Source organism: Mytilus galloprovincialis, chromosome 12, assembly GCF_965363235.1.
Source record: "Mytilus galloprovincialis chromosome 12, xbMytGall1.hap1.1, whole genome shotgun sequence".
Lineage (NCBI taxonomy): Eukaryota > Metazoa > Mollusca > Bivalvia > Mytilida > Mytilidae > Mytilus > Mytilus galloprovincialis.
Genome location: NC_134849.1, coordinates 56,782,626 through 56,794,735, shown reverse-complemented (window position 1 = coordinate 56,794,735; position 12,110 = coordinate 56,782,626). Strand labels below are relative to the sequence as shown.

General features: G+C 33.1%; 1 protein-coding gene across 1 annotated transcript; it reads left to right on the top strand.

Moving 5' to 3' along the window:
* The first annotated feature begins 1,921 nt into the window (after positions 1-1,921).
* LOC143053716 (uncharacterized) lies at positions 1,922-9,297 on the top strand. The gene is made up of 4 exons (XM_076226503.1): positions 1,922-2,329; positions 4,706-4,861; positions 5,888-6,036; positions 7,879-9,297. The coding sequence occupies exons 3-4, from the start codon at positions 5,911-5,913 to the stop codon at positions 9,295-9,297; spliced, it is 1,545 nt and encodes a 514-aa protein (XP_076082618.1). The 5' UTR covers positions 1,922-2,329; positions 4,706-4,861; positions 5,888-5,910.
* Positions 9,298-12,110: the final 2,813 nt, after the last annotated feature.

The following is a 12,110-nucleotide window of genomic DNA, read 5'->3' as shown; positions in this document are numbered from 1 at the left end:
TCATCTGTCCGGAGATATATTCTTTATTTATTAACCTTCACTAGGAAAGCTGCAAGCCGATCATGTATGAGAACCAAAACGGTTAAAGACATATATATATATAACCAAAAAAAGAAGATAATACATGCAAGTATTCTGCAGAAATTGTAACTGAAAAGACATATATATATATGAAAATAAAGATAATAAGTATGAAGTGTAAATAAAACTATGGGAGCGTTCGAATCAAAACCACACACGTTTTATGAAATTATTATACCTTGTTGATAAACGTAAAAAACAAAATCTTGATAAACATTTTTTTCTTAATTATTTCTTTTTTCTTTTTTCCAGTTTTCATAGAAAATTAAAATCTCAACTTCTATAAGTTAGAGTATAAAAGGCCTCTCCTTTATTTGTACTCAATTAAAAAATTAAAGTCAATTTAAACATTATTATCCTTATTTACCAAAGTCATAACAACTATAGGCAACATAAAAAGACACGCTATAAAGTATAAATAGTATCGAAGAGCTTACTATCTAAAAATACGTCCATCGTCACTATACCAAATTTCACCTAAACTTTTATCAAGCAAATCATTTTTTAAAAAATACAACCAATTTGTGGTACATAACATCCTTAAACCCGAATTTAAAATTCGACATGTCAGGTGTACAGTAATGTAATCTACCTAACTCATAGTACATCATAGTATGAGTCGAGCTTTTTACTTTCATAATATTTATGCCATAACCCAGATGTATCCCTTATATAGCTGGTGCCTTATGAGCACCCCAAATTTCACAACCATAACAAAGTACACTGTTAATATAAGTATCAAAAAGTGAAAGTAAAGTTACAAAATTCAAATATCTTAAACATTTCTCCTTAAGGCAAACACAGCTTTTCTACCCTGTTCTGAGAGTTTCTGCTCGCAACAGATTATCTTCACCATTAAAATTGAACAAAATACCAAGATAACTAAATTTATCTACAACTTCTATTTCCTGGGTAGTATAATACCATTTTCCTTTGTCATGTATTTTTCCACCCAACAAATTATTGAAAGAAAATAAGAAAATATCGTTGTGGTAAATAAATGTAGACAAACATTATTTCATTTCAAATTTAGTAAACTATTATAATATATATAAACAATATTAGGTCTGTGTCAGAAAAATTAAACTTTTTTGTATGAGGCTGAGAAACTGGGAAGGGCGAGGTTCTACCGAGCCCTTCCCAAGTTTTGCGCCTAATACAAAAAAGTTAATATTTTTTATGATATTGACCTAATATTGTTTTTATACTGCAACTTAAATTAATACATCTAGATAACTTTTTAAATCGTAACACAAATGACTATAGACGTCGAAATGATTGTATTGCAAAATGGACCCCTGATTGTGTAGAAAGTGTTATATGATGAAATTGACGTTATACAAAATAAAGCTGTGTTACTATATTTAAAGGAAATAAACACACTGCAGTATACAATTATATAATCGATACTACTTTTTAAACGACCCCTCACATATAATACCTGTCATTGTCAATTGTTGGTGCAGAAATTGTTGAAAAGGTCTATTTAAACGACAAGTTATCAAATTGTTTACTGACTTAATATCTTTTTTTTAAAGAATATTTAAAAAAATTAATCGCTATCAATAACAATACACGAACTCTTCATGCATAGAATTTGCCACAACGCATACTACTACAATTTAATTTGTGTCATTTAGATTTCCTGAAAATCAAAAATCAAATACTCACCTTAGCAACACACAAACAATAATCTCAAATAACTAAAACAACTTACTAATACGTTAAAAACCTAAAATGGATAATAGTAGCTCGCACGTGTATATTGCGACGATCGGTAATTTGAGTGAACATAAAAATGAAAATGCACTGCGATCGTCAATCGAAAATTTATTTACCAAATGGTTACGGATACAGATTACTACCAATGATATTAATTTTATCAGTAGCCAAGGAAAGAAGGCGGCCATAATACATCTTCAATCACTGGAAGCAGCTGAATATGTACTACAGAATTTAGCAATACGAGAAGGCAGACAAAAACTACGATTCAACTTTCTTCAACTTGTCGATCCGCGCGTGAATATTATCGTAGATGTTAAACGTGTTAAACAAAAAAGTAATGAACAGCATGATACGTGTTACTTTTATAGAGATAAAATTGGAAGTGAAAGTAGAAATAGAGAATTTAAAAGAGGTGGAGGAAACTACCCGTATGCTTTTTTAAAAACTGATGTCGGTGTATATGTGTGCGCTTTTCTAAACAGCGAGGAGGAGGGAACGTTGTTTATAGGTGTCAACGATGAAGGTAAATACACATCTTCATCATGTTCATATAGTCCTGTGATTGTTTTCCGGAAAACGAACTTGGGACTTCACGCCATATTGATAATTTTTATTTTATTTAGTTTTCTCTTCTTTTTCCATTTATTACCTTAATATTCTTTTCTTATAAAAATGTATGTTTAAAATCAAGTCTTGATTATTTGAGTACTCTAAATAACAAAAAAAATGTTTTCCTGTGCACTTGATTAATAAAGCAGATAAGCTGTGGTCACACCTTACCGGATAGCACGAACAGACGCCTAACGGGTGAAAATAAAAGTTGTCCGTCGACAAAATTGTTATCCGTTGATGTACTGACCAAATAAAACGGTAGCGTAAGGAATGCATAACGGACACACACCGGACTAGAAACTAAAAACGTACCGGACAGAACGGAAGTCGAACGTATATCCAACAGACGAGTTGCGCATAAAACGGACACCTAACTGAAGCTTACCGGATAAAACGGATGAACAAAGATATACGGAAAAATTAAAGGCGACAATAATGATACATGTAAATCGCATAGATATTCAAAAAGTTTCTTTGTAGCTGGTTTTGGTTTGTTCTACAAAATGCCGCGAAAGGGAGTGTCTGGTCTGAATAAGAGCTGCTTGGTGGTGAAGACGTGCCATTACTCTAAGATCGATTATGAATAATTATGAATTTATGACACTTAAGAAATCTGACATACCAATAATTGTCATTTCTGACGCAAAAGTTTCAATTGGCATTTATCCGTTTTATCCGTTATACGTCCGGTAGAAGTCCGTTTCTCGTTCGTTCAATATCGAACGGATGTATAACGGACAAGTTACGGATACAAAACGAAAACGAGTACCGTACACTTCGTCCGTTGGACGTCCATTCAAAGTTTGGAACATGCTCAAAATTTTCCAAAGGACAGAACGAACGTCGACGGATAAAACTTACGCTAAACGGACATGAAACGAATATGGACGGACGTCTAACGGATATGAACGGATGTCTAACGGACATGAACGGATTGAAAAAAAGTTATCCGTTTGGCATCCGTTCGAGTTATCCGTTAAGGTGTGACCGACGCTATAGGGATCAAAATATGTTACCAACCTAAAGCAGAATTTTTGAACTGTTCCACTTACAGTATTTCGTATTTCAAAGGCTGACTAATGACATGGACAATATGTGTTACTCGGAAATGAATAATTCGACCCCTTGAATCCGTATGACTTTCAATTTAACCCCTTAGCTAGAGATTGATAACGCGCATGAATTGTCCGAGTAATGTTTTTTAAGGTGGTACCCAACACCTTCACTAAAATGAAATGGACTCGATCAGTTTTCATAAAATTTTGACAAAGAATTTACTTCAACCCTTTGACAAAGCATAAAAATTTCAAGAACTTTTAACCAACCATTTTATCAGAAAAAAATACACTGGTTATATAGCCTTTTGACAAACGCCTATTTTGATCATTGAGAAGCTTAATATTCCCTTAGGAAAACAACATGATTAAACCGTTTATCTGATTTTTCAGAGTTATTTCTCCCTGTAGTGTAATTAGGTACCACCTTAAATGAAAAGAATGTCAACACTGAAAGTGAAACACATCAATGGATTGACTGATTCGATCCACAACAAATCATTTGTTTACATGTAAAAACGGCGATTTACTTATCTCTTCAATCTATAAAATGCAATTAAACAGTCCTAGAAAATATAATGGCACGATTTTGATAGCTGGTTGTATCTATATGTTTATATCGCTTATATGGTCAACGGAGGTCATCCAAAATTAACTAAAATAAACACGACACGAAGCTTCATATAATTGAGCCCATGCCCTGTAAATAGTTTATTTTAGACATTTTAAAGTTTGGGTAAATGTTTTACATTGCATTAAATCGAATGTGAGAATATGAGTTAAATCGGTGAACATAAATTTGGCAGCTAGTATACCTTTAATAAATAAAAGTAATACAACGATTAACTATGGATAGTGTTCCGTTGAGTTCACTTCCTGCAATATGTGTGGATCAAACTGCATTTAAATCTGTTTAAAACCTGGCTATAAAACCAGGGTGATTCCATCATTTCTAAATAAACAAAATGTCTGTACCAAGTCCATTAAATGACATTTGTTATCCATTCGTTTGATGTGTTTGTGCTTTTGATTTTGCCATTTGATTTGTTATGTCCGTTTTCCTCGGTAGTTCGGTATTATCTTTATTTTACTTTTTAAAACAGTAGTTTCATCATTAGACAACTTTAAAAAATCGTCATCATAATACATTATGTCAATGAACATTGCATGTCTTAGATCCCCATAAAAAGACATGTTGACAGATCATGTACAGTTTATATAACTTTTTGTAGGTGTTGTGGAAGGCATTGAATGTGATTTTAGGAAGGAAGATAATATACGTAAAGATAGTATTGACACTGGTATAAAAGCAATCAAGCCAGAAATTTTTCCAGAGAACTACACAGTGAAATTTATCCCTGTGTGTGATGTAAACAATAAGCAAATAGGTGAGATGAAATTTTACCCTTTGGTTTAAACATACTTATTTATAGTAGATTGGGAAACACGTTATTGAAAATTATATTAATCCTTGTCCACGTTGCGGGTGCGAGTGCTGCACTTCCGATGGATTTTCATAGTTTCTCAAGACCATACTCGGAAATTGCGTCAAGGGAGAGCATGAAATGTTCACCACAGAACGAGAATCGACCCATGAAACTGTGTGTGCTCTGCGTTAACCACTACACGACGGTTCTCCATACCCTGTATTAATCTGAATCATTAGATAACACACACAAAAGTACGACTAAGTTAGTACATAAAGGGAATTCTACTGAACCTACAGGATGATGACGAACAAAATCATGATTGATTGAATGATCTCTGCCCAATATACTTAGCCTTACGAAATAATTAGTTTTCGCCAATCAGAGTAGTTTTGACGACTGTAAATCGGTTTCGCGGTTTCAAACGTCGATTCCAATTGAAAGCTTTAGAGTATTTGCACTGCTCGACCATCAAGGAAGTATTACGTGAAAGTTAATAAAGAAAAAGACAACATAAGAACATCGCTGTTCATAGACCGATTAAGCGTAAACAGGTGACAAACCAAAACAGAAACACATTGACTGTAAGAGGAAAACAACGGAATAACAGAACAGCTTTAAAAACAAACGCTAACGTTCATAAACACGTTCTATTTGAATACAACTCCCCTATATTCCTGATCACCTGGTACTGGACATTTTAAGTGAACATGCATCATACCTTGGGCATTCGAAATTTAAGTGGCGGATTTAGAATTTCTACCCACCCATTATGAAAAAAGTAAATACTGTTATTGTATATTTTTAATGAATGTATGAACCGGTCATATTTTTAGCTAATGTTTACTTTGTTTCCTTAAACTTTATATGATAGTGGAAATGTGAATGACTATGTACTAGATTACTTTTGAGTTGTTAGCTTTTCTTTATGAAAACTCTTCAGCAATGTGTTTATTTTCATCAAAACTTTTTTCCATTTACTTTTAGGAAACTTGAAAGTTATAGAAATAATGGTGAAGAAAGCGGAGCAATTGACTGAACTTTATCAAGTTTTCAATGACGACGTATACATAAGGCGAGATGGAAGCAAACAGGGTCCTTTAAAAATCAATCAGATTCAGGAATGGCATAAGCAGGTTCGATCATACAAATAGTATAGATACCAAGTAGTTACTGTGGATTCATTTATTGTCGTGGGTATCATTTTTCGAAAATAGCTGAAATCTTGCGTATTCGTGTATATTTGATTTTGTGGTTCTGTCAATTTCTGTATACAAAGCCTATTAAAAATAAAGGTATGCTATTCGTTAAACATTTGAATTCGTAGTTCACCTGTACTAACTAAACACACGAATAATATTAATGAATCCACAGTATCAGAAAAAATAAAAAACAAAGGGGAAAATCATATCAAACTGTCATATGCAGAATACAAAATATTTAAAATTGGTTAATAACTCAGTCACTTGACTATGACCTAGGGGCAAAAACCTCGACTTTGTCGTCGAACTGATATATACATATATAATAATAATAATACAACATTACGGAAAACACCCTTGTCTTAGTAGTATCTTCAAAGTTCTAATTTGTTTAAACAAGAAACTTAACAAATGCTGACGGAAACGGAAACGCAACACATGTCTCGCCTTCCGATTTTTCAAAGAACTCAACATGCTTTTCTGAAAACTAATGATTGAGAAACATGAGCAGATCCAGTTATTTTTAACAGGAGGGTTCTAACCATATGTCACCATTTAAATGCATGAATATCAACTCCCGGAACCCTCATCGCCTGGATCCGTAAAAACCTCTGCAAGTTTTGTTTATCCGACATTAATTAGGTCTTTCCACCTTTCCGTGGAAAGACCTATTGAATTTGTTCTGATTATTATTATTATTTTTTTCTTTTTTTCTTCCGCCTAATTTTTTTCTTGCGTAGTATTGATGTTTCAAAAGATGTCGCTTAGATATTTGGAATATGATATCGTAAAGTGTATGCGCTTTTAAAACTGACAACTGCGTAACCAAATACTTTGTGTTGTAAGAGTTATCTCCCCAAACACTGTTTTTCTTGTGGCCACTACTCCTTCGCAACCGTAAAAGGTTACGACAAATTTATTTTACCAAATTGCTCGTTACATCTTCAGGATTAGGCAATTCATTTGGACCGAAGCTTTCCAGAGACTCCATATGAGAGTTATTTCCCCTTATGTAAATGATATAAGTAATATGCATTTCTAACTGGTAAACCATAAGTGATAGAGACCTAGGGTCTTCAGATTTGAGGTCCTTGGTCCAAAAAATGAAAATGAGGTCAAGGTCAAAGGTCAAGGTCATGTTCTAAATTTTGATTTTTGCTTATTTTCACTGATTATCAAATACCGTATGACATATCTACAAATAATTTTTCATAAATTGTTAGTTGCGACATGTCCTTACTTGTATATTTTGGTTGAAAGGGTGCGCAGATAATAAATGGGAGTTTTTGCCCATCGTATATTTAGGTTTACCCGTAAAGTGATATTACTCTTTAACCAAACATATTAAAGATCTAGGGTCTTTTGATTTAAGATCCTTGGTTTGTGACCTTAAAATTGAGGTCAAGGTCATAGGTTAATAGGACGTTCTAGATTTTGACCTTTGCTTTAAATTGATATTAATACATCATAAAGCCATAGGAACTAACATTTTTAACTGATTTTTTATATTTCCATATCAAAATAGATCTTTACTAGTGGAAAGACCTTCAATTGTTCTCTGAACAATTGGTTTTTAATTTTCTTTATAAATTGTTCATGGTTGTGGGTGACCCGTTGTTTATTTGTTGCTTTTGATTTTTTTGTGTCAGAAGATTGCTGTTTTATTAGATATCTCCTGAAATAAGAATTCATTTCAAAATATATCCACAACTGCTTCTTTAAATCATGTACCTATATGTATATTTATATTTTCATAAAAGCTCACGTCTATTTCAGAAAAGCCAAAGGTTCAGTCAACAACGAATCAAATCTGCAAAAGTACGTGGTGAAAGAGAAACGGGTCAATACGAAGCAATACTGGGAGAAAAAGATCAGAGAATTAAAGAGAAAGAAGATATGATTAAAGAAAAAGAAGATAGGATTGAAGAAAAAGAAAATAGAATCAAAGAGAAAGAACAAAGCATTAAAGAAAAAGAAGAAAGAATCAAGGAGAAAGGAGAAAGAATTAAAGAGAAAGAAGAAAAAATCCAATTATTAGAAAAACAAAATAATAAAATGGCAAGAGCAAAAAGTAGTTTGGGACATCGGATAGACGATTCAGAGAAGCAAATGAAAGAAGAGAGGGAAATTTTAGAACAACAAATGCAAGAGAAAGAACAAATCATTAAAGAAAAAGAAGAAAGAATCAAAGAGAAAGAAGAAAGAATCCAATTATTAGAAAAACAAAATAATGAAATGGCAAGAGCAAAAAGTAGTTTGGGACATCGGATAGACAATTCAGAGAAGCAAATGAAAGAAGAGAAGAAAATTTTAGAACAACAAATGCAAGAGAAAGAACAAATCATTAAAGAAAAAGAAGAAAAAATCAAAGAAAAAGAAAAAAGAATCAAAGAAAAAGAAGAAAGAATTACAGACAAAGAAGAAAAAATCCAATTATTAGAAAAACAAAATAATGAAATGGCAAGAGCAAAAAGTAGTATGGGACATCGGATAGACAATTCAGAGAAGCAAATGAAAGAAGGGAAGAAAATTTTAGAACAACAAATGCAAGAGAAAGAACAAATCATTAAAGAAAAAGAAGAAAGAATCAAAGAGAAAGAAGAAATAATTCAAGAGAAAGAAGAAAGAATCCAATTATTAGTAAAACAAAATAATGAAATGGCAAGAGCAAATAGTAATTTGGGACATCGGATAGACGATTCAGAAAAGCAAATGGAAGAAGAGACGAAAATTTTAGAACAACAAATGCTAGAAGAACAGAATACTTTAAAACAAAAAATAGAAGAGAAGAAAATATTGGAGCATCAGGTCGAAGACACGCAACTTAAAATAAAACAACTTGAAGAAAATATCGATACCGTAAAGGAGGAAAAATCAAGTTTACACCAAAAAAATGACGATATGATATTGGAAAACAAAAGAATGAAAGAAATAATAAAAAATGTTGAAGATATAGAAAAAAACCTAAAAGACAAAATTCTTGCAGAAGAAAACAAAAGAAAAACAATAGAAAAGGAGGCTGCTAAGCTTGAGGCAAAGATTTTACAAATGGAACAAGAAAATAAAATACTAGAAGAACAAAACAGTAAAGTAAAGGAAGAGAGCAACACAGTTGAAAATAAACCTGATCTCATACCGACTGAACCTGTGAAAAAGAAAAATGAAAAGAGCTCAAAAACTTGTGTAATCTCTTAATTATAATAATGTACATAAAACAAATGTATCAAAAGGTACACGAAAGGTGTTCCAAGAAGTTCATCATTTGGACAAAGTGTCAGCGTTGTCTTATGTCAACATCGAAACCAAACTGTTTTCAGTTGTGTAAAGACGTAGGATAATCGGAGTGTCAGTTGGCCAACACTCACAGAAACACAAGTAAAAAAATAATATTTTACTAAAACAAAAATAAACAAAATCAAACAAAACTAAACATAATTATAACATGCAAATGAATACAAATAAACAAAGTAAACAACTGAAATGTTAGTAAGTATAAATTGAAACTAATCAGAAAAATGTCTCATCACATCTGCGATCATTCATTCTGTTTGCGGTCAAGATCTAGGACGTCGCTTGGAACGAACAACAAATACTTTCAGATTGAATTATTCTAAACTTTTACTTTATTAAACTTTTCACTATTTAATATTGACTTGTGTACACTTGTAACATCAATAAGATGTATGGCTCGCTATATATTCACTTATAAAATATATTTCACTAATTGCATAGGTTCTATATTGATATGCCACTTCCGGTAAATGAAACACGGACTTCCGGTAAACTAACACCAACTTCCGGTGAATATACCACACCTTCTATTAACGCAAATACGTAATTTCTGCCACATAATATTTATATATTGGCCGTTGTATGATACGTTAAACTAAACCTCACAACTGGTATTTGGGAAGATCTGTGTCAGTAAATAGGACGTACGTTGTCTGACCATTTAAACGTTGCCACTCCAAAACTGAGCATAAAAACTGCATGGACCAACCCCTGAAACAAATAATTGAACCCCAAATAAATTTATAATCAAATGAAAGCAAGATTTCAAACCATAAATCGACCGCCACGTGAATGAAAAGTCTCCGGGTCTGTTTGATATGTCAAAATGACAACTAAATGATAACACCTTCAAAAATATAAATAAATGTTCTTACCTGAGCAAATTCATTATATTGTCCTGTGAATCTCTATGTCCTGAATTGACAATTCTGAGGTATCACCAAATATAAGTGAACTGCAGCAGACAGAACGTCTGTTCACATCAAAATCTAGGTGTGCTCTGCCAAACCACTTTACCTGTATGAAAAACCATGTGCTACTTGTCACATGATTTTTACCTGGCGCGTAAATCACTGAGTGGGATGCCAATCAGGGTGCAATTTATACATACCTTTATAAACCATGAAAATAAGATAGTGAGCGCCTTTCATGAATTACAATTTATGAACAATAAGTAAATAATTAATAAAAGATAAAAATCACATAATGAAGTTCGTCACATAAGTCCCCCTTTCAAAAGACTAAACTATGATTTAGTCCAGCCAACACCAACGAACTTTAAAACAAAAATAATCTGAAATCAATACCTCAATATATACATAGATACCAAATATACACATCAGATGCCAATAACTGCTCAGGGGTCAATCTTCGTCACACCTAGAAAGTGGATCTGCTGCTATATTCTGCTTCCCTGGAATATGTGTAATCGTGTACCTAAACTCCTGTAAAAATAAACTCCAGCGAAGTAAACGCTGGTTGCTGGTTTTCATCCTATAAAGCCACTGCAAAGGTGCATGGTCACTGAAAATAGTAAATTCACTACCTTCTAAATATACCCTCAATGTTTTTACCGCCCATACAATAGCATAACATTCCTTTGTGATGACTGCATAGTTACATTCTGCACAACTCAGCTTCTTACTGATAAAAATAACTGGATGTCTGCCATCTTCAAATTCCTGCTCCAAAACAGCACGGAGACCAAACTGTGAAGCATCTGTCTGTAAAATAAATAATAAAATAAATATAATGATAATCCACGCAAAATTGAATACTGGAACCTTCTTCTTTACTAGAACCACTGGTGCTGCGTGAGGACTGGTTGAAGGTTCAATAATACCAGGCTTTAACATCTCAACTTCTACCTTGACTTGGTTTCTAACTGCATACGGCAAAGGGTGTGGTTCCTTGAAAACAGGTTCATCTGTCTTGTGAAATGGTTCGTCCATAGGAGGTATACTGACAAGTGGAGCTCTATAAATTCTACCCTTCTGAACCCCTCTTAGACACTCTGGACATGATCTACAGTATTCAACAAATATTTTAGGCCAATAGAAATGCTGCATAATTCTATACCTGGTCTTAGTAATACCCAAATGACCTGCTAAAGAAATATCATGACCTAAGGTCAAAACTGTTTTTCGAAACTTCTGAGGGACAACAGTTTGACTAATTGTTTCCCTTGACTGTGTCCTAAATATCCTGTAAAGTATATCAGATCTTATTGTAAAATAAGACTGTTCGTCCGAGTCATCTGTAATATAAGATCTAATAGTATCTAAAGTATGATCAGACTTCTGTGCATCAATCAGCTCCTGTCTAGTACAAATCTGAAAATTAGAGTCAGATTTAGTAATTTGAAAAGGCTCTGTTAAAGGTAAATCATCACTATACTTCTGTGTTCTTCTCAATTCTTATCTCCTTGTCCGACTGTTTAATCTTCTGTGGTCTAGTCTGCACTGCTTGACATGGCTCTGAGAATGGATCTAAAACTGGATCTAAAACTGAAAAATCTACAGAATCATCACTAACTACAACAGTGTCCTTAACACTAGTAGGTATATAAGTGTTAACATAGTTCCCTATGATGAGCTCTGCGAAAGGAGTATCCAAAACTGGAGCTAAAACAGTACCTGAAACAAAAGGAGTTAATATCAATCCAAACTTCCTTGCATACACGTGTCGAGCCATCTGCAAGACAAATATCTCTACTT